This window comes from Pan troglodytes, chromosome 6, assembly GCF_028858775.2.
Source record: "Pan troglodytes isolate AG18354 chromosome 6, NHGRI_mPanTro3-v2.0_pri, whole genome shotgun sequence".
NCBI lineage: Eukaryota > Metazoa > Chordata > Mammalia > Primates > Hominidae > Pan > Pan troglodytes.
In genome coordinates this window covers 152,854,922-152,868,425 of record NC_072404.2, presented here as the reverse complement: position 1 = coordinate 152,868,425, position 13,504 = coordinate 152,854,922, and the positions used below count along the sequence as shown (strand labels likewise).

General features: G+C 38.2%; 1 protein-coding gene across 29 annotated transcripts in view; it reads left to right on the top strand.

Annotated features, from left to right (window-relative positions):
• Positions 1 to 13,504, top strand: part of DGKI (diacylglycerol kinase iota) — a 496,276-nt gene that overhangs the window by 346,007 nt on the left and 136,765 nt on the right. For 18 of the 29 annotated variants that reach the window (XR_010159013.1, XR_010159014.1, XR_010159012.1 and 15 more), the window contains one exon: positions 12,182 to 12,235. The exons of the other annotated variants lie outside the window; for them this stretch is intronic. Coding sequence is in view for 15 of the 18 variants with exons in the window: in XM_063815623.1 (XP_063671693.1) it covers positions 12,182 to 12,235 (54 nt within the window). In the remaining 3 variants the exon portion in view is untranslated. The remainder of the gene's footprint in view (positions 1 to 12,181; positions 12,236 to 13,504) is intronic. 29 annotated transcript variants of the gene reach the window in all.

Below are 13,504 nucleotides of genomic sequence, written 5' to 3'. Positions count from 1 at the left end.
ACCAGCAATGAATGAATGTTCCTATTGCTCCACATCCCCACCAGCATTTGGTGGTGGTAGTTTTTTTTAATTTTAGCCATTCTATTAGGTGTGTAGTGGTATCTTTGTTGCTTAATTTGCAATTCTCTGATGACAGAAGATTTTGAGCATCTTTCGATGACCGTATTTGCTGCCTATATTTTCTTTTCGTCAGATTTTATTTAGATCTTTTGCCCAGTTTTTTAATTGGCTCTCTTATTGTTGAGTTTTAAGAATTCTATGTATTTTTTGGGTACCAGTCCTTTTTTTTTTTTTTTTTTTGCATCTCTTATGGATTCTTTGTTATAGGCTCCTAGATGTGGATTGCAGAGTTACAGAACATTTAGGAATACTAGTACCTACTGTCAAAGTGCACAAATTTACACTCTGAAACAATTGATTTCATGGCACCCTTGCCAGCATTGAACATTATTTTTTAATCTTATTTTAAAAGAAGTGAATATTCTAATTTGCATTTATTTACTAAGCTTTCTCCCTGTATTCACTCACAATTTGTATCTAGGGTAATTCTCCTGTTTCAAGACAGAATGAATTAGATATGACATGAACCAACTACAACAGCATAAATGAGATGGTTTCTCTGAGTATTTTCCATTGCTCAGATCTGATTATTGATTTGGTGAGCCTTGCTGAGACCAAGGTTGAGCTTCTCAATGCACGTTCTCTCCAAGAGGTAGGAGAGTATCATGAGGAGAAGGCATCATTATGTCCACCTGGGACAACCAGCTTCCTTCTGTCCTGTGGCCTCAGTCTTTTCTTTTCTTTTCTTTTTTCAGAAACTTGTGCAAAATTTAAGATCAGTTTTCTTTTTGTTTTTTCTTCTATCCCTCCCCCATCCCCCCACCCCCAGAAAGGCCCCAGTGTGCGATGTTCCCCGCCCTTTGTCTATGTGTTCTCAATGTTCAGCTCCCACCTATGAGTGAGAACATGCGGTATTTGGTTTTCTGTCCTTGTGATAGTTTGCTTAGAATGATGGGATACCAGTCTTTTATCAGATACATGTTTTGCAAAGATTTTCACCCAGTCTGTGGCTAATTTTTCATTTTCTTAACACTCTCTTTTCACAGAGTGGAAGTTTTCATTTTAATGAAGTGTGACTTAACCATTTTTTTCTTTCATGGATCATGCTTTTGGTGTTGTATCTAAAATGTCATTGCCATACCAAGCTTATCTAGCTTTTCTCCTATGTTATTTCTATGTTATTTTCTAGGCAATGGGTTTTTTTTAAAAGGCTATTGGTTTCTTAATACTATGTATAGGTTGATTAAATGATACCAAGTACTTGCATAAACTCTATTGATTATGTTAGTAAATCTAAAATTGATGCTTAAGGAAATGTCAAGTTTTTAAAATGTGTATATACATAGTGTTAACAAGCTTATTCTAAGATGACTATCTATATTTTGATGGTTTACCATATTGTTCAATACGTTTCCTATTTTCTGACTTTTTAATTCTGTGATTATATTTATTGTTCTTTTCAGAAGGTGATAACCTTTTTTAAAAAGCCTCCACAATTCATATATATATATTTAAAACTTAAAGCCCAGTCTTTGCAAACACAGTGGTTTCTGAGAAGCTTTTCTCTAAGGTATCACACCTTCTTATAATGATCCTATTGAAGATAGTTTGTTTGTGCTTTGAATAGGTCAATGGCTTCATATGGCTGCAATTCTATTTTAACAGTAATTGCACTGTAACAGCAATGTCACATAATTAAATCTTTTTAAAAAAATGCTGAGCTCTCAGCTCTTTATTTCCACAATGACATCTTGCTGAACACATCATGGTACCTTGCAGAGAATGAATTAACTGCTGTGAGTATTCTCCCTTTTTATAAATCCCATTATCACTTTCACTTGGACTTAGTGTGAAAGGTGGCTCTTTCTGCTTTGGCTCTTAGGGCCTTGGCCTGTGTCATCAAGCAGGCAGCTGTGATTCCCCTCATCTCCTTGTAGGTTTGGTTGATTCTTTTATTTACATGCTTTAGTTTAGACTCTAGAGACTTTGGCACAACACATTATCTGCTATAAAATGTTCTCACATATAGTCTGCTGAAATTGGTTTGGGAATTTATGAAAGGGCAGTACATGTTGATAATAGAATTAAGGGTAAAAATGATGAATTAAATGAGGCTTAGAGGAGTGAATATAGGATGTTTTTTATAGGTAGGACTTAATCTTCACAGTAACCCAGTGGGGTAGATAATATGATCTTTCTCAGTACATTGGGCCTTTACGTAGTATATTGTAAAAGAACCAAGGGGAAGCTAAGCTCATTGAGCAATAAAAATAATCAAAAGTATCTGGAATTGTAATTTTCCTGAATGTAGTTATTGACCAAGGATAATTAAACATTAAAATGAATGGTATGAGAATATGTACTATAGCAAAACTACCAAATTGATAATATCACAAGCTAGCCAGACTGAAAACTAATACTGTTAAGTAAACACAACATCAAAAATCCTTGGGAAACACCTTTGAATAGCTTGTGCCTCTGATGTCATGAACTTTTCACACCTCAAGTGAGAACGTGGGTTTTGTTTTATGTTTGGTTTGTGTTAACTGTCATTGAGGTCTTCAGTTCAGTATTGGAAATTCTGTTGTAAGGATTTTAATAGCAAAACAAGTCACAGTGATTTTCTGTAATAATCTTGATTAAATTCTAGGTACTCTTGTTATCTCTATTGTCCCAATAATAATTAGCATCTGCTCACAATTGTATAGTTGCATTTCTTTGTAAAGTAAGCAATACTTACTTTAATTCTGTGACCCCTAAATTACAGACAAGGTTATATAGCAAGGCTGTCAGCAGTTTTGATAAGCTTGAGTCATGGTCTATAAGTTCACCTGAATCTGGCCTATCGGAAAAGGAGAGGAATGGGGAGCCTTTAAAAATGACCACATTTCTGCCAAGTATGTTCATGAGAATGTGTCTGACTTCACTGGTAGTTTCTGAGTCTGATGGTTCTGGTCCTTTGTCCAGGCCTGGAGATGTTTCCTCCCTGTTCACAGCCTTTCCCTAGTGCTTGTGAAGCTCTACATATGGGACTCATGAGTCCATCCTCAGCTGCTGGTCAGCCTGTCACTGGTTTCTGCCTTCACTTCTCTGAGCTCAGTGTTGAAAGCTAGTAGAAACTCCATCCTTCTGTGCAGCCCAAGTTCAATGGAAAGTAGGAATAGCTCAGAACAGGGGCTCTTGAGTAAGAGAAACCTAGGATGAAAGCTGTTGTTCCGTTTTAATGGTTGTAATATTTAGGGCATGTTATCTATCTGAGACTCATTTTCCTCATTTTAAAAATAGAAATAATGATATCCATCTCTCAGGATTGTGACAAAGATTAAATAACACAGTAAAACTGGGATATTATTTATGTGAACGTAGGTTATTTTTTCTCCTTCCTCCTTGCCCTCCCTTACCCTTTCTCCTCCTCTCCTTCCTTGTTCTTCTTCCTCCTCCTCCATCCTTCTCTCTTTTTCCTCCATTTTCTCTTCCTTCTCCTCCTTTTTCATATCATGTAATCAGTATTATCATTTTCATGTTCATCCATATTTATTCCACCCCTCCCTAAGTTTATCATATGACACAATGCTATGCAACATGACACAGAATTATGTATCTTTAATATCACATGGATTTGATCATACTCCCAGATCACAGGCAATGGAAGTCTGTTCTGGCTTATCTGGGTTTTCCAGAAGTGTGGAGTATGATTCACTCATGTAAGAAAATAAATTACTTCAGCTACTCCGATCCTTCTCTCAATGCTACTTCCTTAAACCCCCAGGCTTAGGCCCTGTATTAGTCCGTTTTCACACTGCTGATAAAGACATACCTGAGACTGGGGAATTTACAAAGGAAAGAGGTTTAATGGAGAACCAACAGTTCCACATGGCTGGAAAGCCTCACAATTATGGGGGAAGGCAAGGGAGAGCAAGTCACATCTTACGTGAATGGCGACAGGCTAAGAGAGGGCTTGTGCAGGCAAACTCCCATTTTTAAAACCATCAGATCTTGTGAGACCCATTCACTATCATGAGAACCGCATGGGAAAGACCTGCCCCCATGATTCATTCATCTCCCACCAGGTCCCTCCCACAACATGTGGGAATTATGGGAGCTACAAGATGAGATTTGGGTGGGGACACAGAGCCAAACCATATCAGGCTCCAAGCAGCTGTGCCCAGGAAAAGTGATCCTAGCTCAATTCAGCATCTGGGAGCTCATGTAGTTGGCATGTGTGTTAACCTCAGAGTTCCATCTGTTGTGAATTTTCATTGGCCTCTATGCAATTCAGCACAAAGATGCTGTGCTAAAGGTTGTGCCAGAATAAAATTTGCTTTAGACATCCCTGGGTAGGGCAGTTTAACCTCAGAGTTGGTCTACAAGGGTCTTTTGGCTTTCTTCAACAAATAATTCACTTGAGGAAATTATTTGACTGTCTTTTGCATCATACCAACTGAATCAAGTTTTCTTAAAACTCTGCACTGTTGATGGGAATGTAAATTAGTACGGCCACCATGGACAACATAATGGAGCCTCCTCAAAAAAACTAAAAATAGATTAACCATATGATCCAGCAGTCCCACTGCTGGGTATGTGTAGGTACAAAAGAAAGGAATCAGTATATGGAAGAGATATTTGAATGCCTCAGTTTATTATAGCAGTATTCATAATAGTCAAGATGCAGAAGCAACCTAAGTGTCTATCAGTGGATGAATGGATAAAGACAATGTGGTATATATACACAATAGATTATTGTTATGCCATAAAAAGAATAAAATTCTGTCATTTGCAGCAACATGGATGGAACTGGAGGACAGTATGTTAAGTGAAATAATCCAGACACAGAAAGACAAATAGGGCATATTCTCTCTCATATCTAGGGGCTAAAAAAGTCAGTCTCCTGAAGGTAGAGAGTAGAATAGTGATTACCAGAGACTTGGAAGCGTAGGGGTAAGGGGAAGTGAAGAGAGTTTGGTCAATGGGTGTGCAAATACAGATAGATAGAATAAATAACCTTTATGGTTCTATAGCACAGGTGATAGTAGTTAATAATAATTTATTGTATATTTCAAAATACTAGGAAGAGAAGATTGAGACTGCTTCTAACATAAAGAAGTGATAAATGCTTGAGGTGATAGATTGCTTAATTGCCCTGGTTTGATCATTATACATTGTATACACGTATCAAAATATCTCATGTACCCCATAAACGTGTAAAATTATTATGTATCAATAAAAAACTAACTTAAGAAACAACTCTAGGCACCTTTCATTGTAACCTTTAACAACATTGGTTTATAAAGCTTTGGGCAATTCAGTCTCATATATAGGGTCCCTGAGCTTGATTTATTATCTGGCTGTTTACAATTTGTGGTGAAATCTATGTTTTATAAATTATATTTTGTTATGTTTTATCTTGGTGTATATAGACTTTAAAAGTTTTTTATGAATATAAGAGTATAATTGTGGATTGTTTGCTAGAAGATTTTGAATTTGCTGAGGTTGAATAGTTTTCATTTATGCATTATTTGGCATAAATTTGCATAATAAGTTCAAGTAGTCTAACTTCAAGTGTAGAAGACAAAATTAATTAGTATGACCTGTGGGCATTTTACTTCAAACATAAAATCCAGAGCATGCACATGTAAAATGTATAATGGATTTCTCAACCAATTAATTTAATCACATTCTGGATTATGAGACATTTAAACCAACAGGAAATAGGGAAAGAGGGTTAATGGAGGTCAGGGTGAAGCCATAGAAGGGTGCTAGGGCAGGACTTATATTTTGGCTGGAAAGGGGTAATTTGTAGTATAATTTTCTCAGGGCTTAATATCACCAGTAAATTCCACAGTGTAGTTCCTATTACCTGAATTTGTCAAAGCTTCCTCGTTGTTTTAGTCTGCTCTGGCTGCCGTAACAAAATACTATACACTGGGTGGCTTAAATAACAGACATTTATTTCTAAAAGATCTGGAGGCAGGAAGTCCAAGCTCAGGATGCCGGCATGGTTGGGTCTGGTGTGGGCTCTCTTTCTTGCTTACAGACGGCTGCCTTCTTGCTATGTCCTCAGATTTGTGTGTATTAGTCCAGGTTCTCTAGAGAAATAGAACCAACTGGATATGTAGATATGTAACAGGACATCTATTATGGGAATTGGCTCATGCAATTATAGTGGCCAAGAAGTCCCACAGGATACCATCTGAAAGTTGGAGGACCAGGAAAGCCAGTGGTGTAAATCAGTGCAAGCCCAAAGACCTGAGAACCAGGGGAGCTGGTGGTATATTTTCCAGTCTGAGAGCCTGATAACTGGAGTGCAGGAGTGGGTATCACTGGTGTAAGTCCTGGAAAGAGAACCAGGATCCATGATGTCAGAGGGCAGGAGAAGATGGATGTCCAAACTCAAGAAGAAAGAATTCACTTTTATTTCACCTTTTTGTTCTATCCAGGCCCCAAGCAGATTGGATGACACGATGACACTTGCCCACATTGACAAGGGTGGGTCTTCTTTACTCACTCCACTGATACGAATGCTAATCTCTTCTGGAAACACTCTCACAGACATAGCCAGAAATTGTGTTTTACCAGCTATCTGAGTGTCCCTTAGCCAAGTCAAGTTGACACATAAAATTAATCATCACAGTGCGTATATACAATACAGAAATTTAAATATTAGTAGTAAAATAGGCACCGGTGTACCTGCCACTTAGACTAAGAAACAGAACAAGTACCACCCCTCACTGTTCTACAGGGATAACTACTTTACTCGTTGTATTTGCCATTCTCTTGATAGGTATATATTTACCACCAACGTATGCATCCCTAAACCAGATATTGAGTGGTTTTGAAAAACTAAATAGCAGATCTAAATCCTCCTGTGTAAAGAAAAGGTGATGCTTTCACTTTTAGCTTAAGTTTCCCAAGAAAGCTGAAAAGAGTCTCTAGTTCATTGTTGAGCTTCAGTTTTTCTGAGAGTGCACACGGACTCACTCTAAGAGAACTTAGTGGGCAAGGTAATGACTGACTCCTGGGCAGTCCTTGGCAGGTGTTGAGTTGAGTTCTAGCTATCAAATGAATATATTATCACAGGGAATAGGCTTCTTTGAATTTTTCTGCTTCACTATGATCCAACTCTTGCTGTCAGGAATAGGTTTAGGCAAAGCATGTCAGGGGGTGATATAGTGTCAATATATTTTATATAACACTCATTCTTATTGCAAATTCAACTTTATTGGGGCAGATAACCCAGTAGCTTCTTGACAGATCATGGGTCCTTCATTCAACTCTTGCACTTGTTTGATTGTTTGGGTTATCTGTAAAAGTCTTAGAACTTTGAAGGTCTTGTTTCATTGTCTTCCTTACTGTATGGTTGCCTTTGAGAAGTTCAAAAACATTGCAAATTGTAATCCTTTGTATATAATCTGGTTTTTTCTTTCTATAAGCTTGTAGATTCTTCCCTTTGTCCCCAGTACTCTTCAATTTCAAAACAAGATGATGTTATATTGTTCTGTAGTTATTGTGCTTGGCATTTGGTGAATCATTTCAGTTTGGAAACTAATGTTTTAGGAAATATTCTTCATTTTGTTTTTTATATTTATTCTCTATTTTCTTTTGTTTTTTGAGACTCCTATTATGGGGATGTTTTTTGAAACTCCTCTTATTGGGACCTCCTGGACTAGGTTTCTAATTTTTTTAGATTTTCTCTCCTACTTTCTATCTCTTTTTATTTTTGCTCTACTTTTTTAGAGATTTTCTCAACTTTATCTTTTAACTTTTCTAATGAGGTCTCTATTTATTTTATCAAATTTTTATTTTCAAAGGGTTTTGTACTCTTTTATTCTCTGAATGAGGTTCCTCTTTGTTTTCCTTCATATTCTTTGTATCATTTAACATTATAATTTTTCCATTTCATGGAAATTTCCATTCCATTTTCTCTCAACTCCCTGAGGATATTAAAGATATCATGTTTAAAGTGTTTTTCTCTGCGCAAGTTCATTTTCTATTTTAAAAAAACCTTTTAGATTCAGGGGTATATGTGCAGGTTTATTATACAGGTAAATTTTGTGTCACAGGTGTTTAGTGTGCAGATTATTTCACCACCTAAGTAGTAAGCATAGTACCAGATAGGCAGTTTTTTGATTCTCACGTTCCTTCTCTCTACCATGACGGAGGCCCTGGTGTCTAGTGTTCCCTTCTTTGTGTCCATGGGTACACAAAGGTGGGGAATATTTGTGTCCTACTTATAAGTGAGAATATGTGATACTTATTAAATCGATTTCTGTTCCTGAATTAGTTCGCTGAGGGTAATGGCCTCCAGCTCCATCCATGTTGCTGCAAAGGACATGATCGCATTTTTTTTTAATGGCTATGTAGTATTGCATGGTGTATATGTCCCACATTTTCTTTATCCTCTCTACCCTTGATGGGCATTTAGATTGATTCCATGTCTTTGCTATTGTGACTAGTGCTGCAGTGAACATACACGTGCATGTGTCTTTATTTTAGAGTGATTTATGTTCCTTTAGGTATATACCCAATAGTGAGATTGCTGGGTCAAGTGCTAATTCTGTTTGAGTTCTTAGAGTAATTGCCAAACTGCTTTCCACAATGGCTGCAATAATTTACATTCCCATTAGCAGTGTATAAGCACTCCGTTTTCTCCACAACCTCATCAGCATCTGTCATGTTTTGACTTTTTAATAATAGCGATTTGACTGGTGTGAGATGGCATCTCATTGTGGTTTTGACTTGCATTTCTCTAATGATCAGTGATGGTGAACTTTTTTTTCTATGATTGATTGCCGGATATATGTCTTCTTTTGAAATATGTCTGTTCATGTCTTTTGCCCACTTTTTTTTTTTTGTAAATTTGTTTAAGTTCTTTATAGGTGCTGGATATTACACCTTTGTCAGATGCATTATTTGCAAATATTTTCTTCCATTCTGTAGGTTGTCTGTTTATTCTGTTGATAGTTTCTCTTGCTGTGCAGAAGCTCTTCAGTTTAATTAGGTCTTATTTGTCAGTTTTTGTTGTTTTTGTTGTTGTTGCAATGGCATTTGGTATCTTTGTCATGAAAACTTTGCCAAGTCTTATGTCCAGAATGATATTTCCTAGGTTATCATTCAGGGTTTTTATAGGTCTAGGTTTTACATTTAAGTCTTTAATCCATATTGAGATGATTTTTGTATATAGTATAAGGGAGGGGTCAGTTTCAGTCTCTGCATATGACTAGTCGGTTATTCCAGCACCATTTATTGAATAGGGAGTCCTCTTCCCATTACTTGTTTTTATCGACTTTGTTGAAGATCAGATGGTTGTAGGTGTGTGGCACTATTTCTGCACTCTCTATTCTGTTTGATTTGTCTGTGTGTCTGTTTTTGTACCAGTATCATGTTGTTTTGGTTACTGTAGCCTTGTAGTATAGTTTTGAGTATTGTGATGCCTCCAGCTTTTTTATTATTATTATTATTTCCTTGGCTATTTGGGATTTTTTTGGTTCATATGATTTTTAAAATAGTTTGTTCTAATTCTGTGAAGAATATCATTGGTAGTTTGATAGGAACAGCATTGAGTCTGTAAATTGCTTTGGGAGGTATGGCCATTTTGGTGATATTGATTCTTCCTATCCATGAGCATGGAATGTTTTTCTATTTGTTTGTGTCATCTCTAATTTCTTTGAGCAGTGTTTTGTAATTGTCGTTATGGGGATCTTTCATCTCCCTGGTTAGCTGTATTCCTAGGTATTTTATTTTGTTTGTGGCTATTGTGAATAGGATTGTGTTTTTTATTTTGTTCTCAGTTTGGATGTTGTTGGTGTGTAGGAATGCTACTGATTTTTTGTACATTTATTTTGTATCCTGAAACTTTACTGAAGTTGTTTATCAGAAAAAGGAGATTTTGGGCAGAGACTCTAGGGTTTTTTATGTATAGAATCTTATTGTCTGCAAACAGATAGTTTGATTTCCTCTCTTCCTATTTGGGTGCCTTTTATTTCTTTCTCTTGCCTGATTGCTGTGGCTACAACTTCCAGTACTATGTTGAATAGAAGTGGTGAGAGTGAGCATCTTTGTCTTGTTCTGATTTTTAAGGGGAATGCTTCCAGATTTTACCCATTCAGTATGATGTTGGCTATGGGTTTATCATAGATGACTCTTATTATTTTGAAGCATGTTCCTTCAGTGCTTAGTTTGTTGAGGGTTTTTAACATGAAGGGATGTTGAATTTTGTCAAAAGCCCTTTCTACATCTGTTGAGATGATCATGTAGTTTTTGTCTTTAGTTCTATTTATATGATGTATCACATTTATTGATTCGTGTATGTTGAACCACCTTGCATCGCAGGGATAAAGCCTACTTGACCATGGTAGATTAGCTTTCTGATGTGTTGCTGGATTTGGTTTGCTAGTATTTTGCTGAGGATTTTTGCATTTATGTTAAAGAAGGATTTTTTTTTTTTTTTTTTGTCTCTGCCAGGTTTTGGTATCAGGATGGTGCTGGCCTCACCGAGTGAGTTAGGAATGAGCCTCTCCTCCTCAGAGTTTTCTTTCTTTTTTTTTTTTTTTTTTGTTGAATAGTTTCAGTAGGAATCATACCAGCTCGTCCTTATACATCTGCTAGAATTTGGCTGTGAATTTGTCTAGCCCTGGGCTTTTTCTGGTTGGTAGGCTTTTTATTACTGATTCTGTTTTGGAACTCATTATTGGACTATTCAAGGACTTAATTTCTTCCCGGTTCAATCTTGGGAGGATGTGTATTTCCAGAAATTTACCAACTTTTTCCTGTTTTTCTAGCTTGTGTGCAGAGAGGTATTCATAGTGGTCTTTAAGGGTGTTTTATATTTCTGTGGGGTCAGAAGTGTCACTTCTGATTGTGTTTATTTGGATCTTCTCTCTGTTTTTCTACCATTATGTAATGTTGTTCTTTGTCTTTTTTGATCTGTGATGGTTTAAAGTCTATTTTGTCTGAAATTATGGTAGCAACTCCTGCTTTTTTCTGTTTTCTATCTGCTTGGTAGATGTTTTGTGTGTCATCGCATGTGACCTGGGTCTCTTGAAGACAGCATACCATTGGGTCTTGTGTCATTATCTAACTTGCCATTCTGTGCCTTTGAAATGGGGCATTTAACACATTTACATTCAAAGTTAGCATTAATATGTGCGAATTTGATCCTGTCATTGTGTTGTTAGCTCATTACTGTGCAGATTTGTTTGTGTGATTGCTTTATAGTATCACTGGTCTGTGTATTTAGGCGTGTTTTTGTAGTGGCCGGTAATGACCTTTCCTTTCCATGTTTAGCACTCCCTTCAGGACCTCTTATAAGGCAGGTCTGGTGGTAATGAATTCTCTTAGCATTTGCTTCTCTGAAAAGGATCTTATTTCTCCTTTGCTTTTGAAGTGTAGTTTGGCTAAATATAGAATTCTTGGTTTGAAATTCTTTTCTTTAAGAATGCTGAATATAGGCCCCTAATCTCTTCTGTCTTGTAGGGTTTCTGTTCTAAGGTCAGCTGTTAGCCTGATGGGGTTTCCTTTGTAGGTGACCTGCCCCTTCTTTCTAGCTTCCTTAAACTTTCTTCCTTTCATTTTTTCCTTGGAGAATCTGATGACTGTGTGTCTTCGTGATGATCTTCTTGTGTAATATTTCACAGGGTTTCTCTTCATTTCCTGAATTTGAATGTTGGCCTCTCTACCAAGGTTGGGGAAATTTTCATGGATGGTATCCTAAAATGTGTTTTCCAAGTTGCTTGCTTTCTCTTTTTCTCTTTCAGGGATGCTGATAAGTCATAGACTTGGTCTCTTTAAATAATCCCATATTTCTCAGACATTTTGTTCATTCTTCTTCATTTTTTTTTGCTTCATATTTGTCTGAGTTATTCTGGAGGACTGGTCTTCATGCTCTGAGATTCTTCAGCTGGTCAATTCTGCTGTTAATAACTTGCAGTTGTATTCTGAAATTCTTGAGTTTTTCAGCTCTAGCATCTCAATTTAGTTATTTCTTAAAATGGTCATTTCATCTTTCATCTGCTGTATCATTTTATTGTATTCTTTAGAATTTTTGGATTGGGTGTTAACTTTCTCCTGAATCTCGATGATCTTCATTCCTGTCCATATTCTGATTCTATTTCTGTCATTTCAGCTATTTCAGACTGGTTAAGAACCATTGCTGGGGAACTAGTGCAGTCATTTGGAGGTAAGAAGACTCTCTGGCTTTTTGAGTTGCCAGAGTTCTTGCGCTGGTTCTTTTTCATCTTTGTGGGCTGATTTTCCTTCAGTCTTTGAAGTTGCTATCTTTGAGATGTTTTTTGGTTTTTGTTTGCTTTCATTTTCTTTGGTGTTGTTGGGTGTTTGATTATGGTATAAGGTGGGTTTGGTCAACTGGCTTCATTTCTGGAATATTTTAGGGGGCCAATGCTCAGCTCAACACTCCTGAGCTGTGTGCTTTAACTCTGGTGGGCTCATTTTGGGCCCCCTGCTTTCATCTCTGGCTCCTCAGGGTTAGGAACCTGTTGCCTTGATGGGCAGTGACAGCCAAAGAGCTTCACTGGGTGGTGGAAGTAAGATCTGTGCTCATTTGTACATGCCAGAAGCAACAGCAGTGTGATGACGTGCATGCTCATCAGCTGGAGTGGGGCACTGGTGGGCCAGGGGCTTCCAGCCTCCATACAGGCATTTGCAAGTGGCAGTAATAGTGGGTGCGGTGGGGCACTGGCGGGTGTGGGGCTGGTGGTCTCCATGTGTGCATTCACACTGGAGGCAATGGCAACATAGGGCAGGGAGTGGGGCTACTGATCTTCATTTGAGTACTGGTGCTAACAGTGGTGGTACAGCTGGGTGAATGGGGGCAGGTTGCGCTCATGCTGGCAGCAGTGGCACAGTGGGTCATAGATATGTCCCAGCAGGGAAGGGTAGGCAAGGTCTGCTGGCACACACACACTGGCAAAATGGTATGGGGGTGGCCTTGGATGAGTGCATGCCAGCAAAGTGGTACAAAGGATGCTGCAGTGGTGGGAGGGTGCGGGTGGGCTGATGTGCCTTGGCAGAGGCCACTGGGCTGGAGCTATTTGATTGTCAGGCACAGTCAGCCAGCACAGGAGCTATTATGCATGTCCCTGGGAGACACCCCAGTTAGGCATCTGCGGCTGCACTGCAAGCAGGAGATGCCAGCATACAGGGGTCACTCAGGTCAGACTGGCCCTGCTCTGTTCAGGTCTGACAGTTTGCCTAAGGCTAAAGTTTCCTAGGGGAGCATGGGACGCCTTGGGGATGGGTATCCCTTGTCATGCTTCACTGTGGACATTGCTGCACCAAACCCTCTGGGCTCCACACTGGCTGGAGCCCTGCCCTTACCACCTCTCTAAGCAACTATCCCTTCCAGCTTAAGTTTCTGTGGGGGTCTTGTGGTCTCCTCCTGCCAGGATTCTATAAGTCCATGGTGAGAGTATGTCATTCCTTCCCTGCT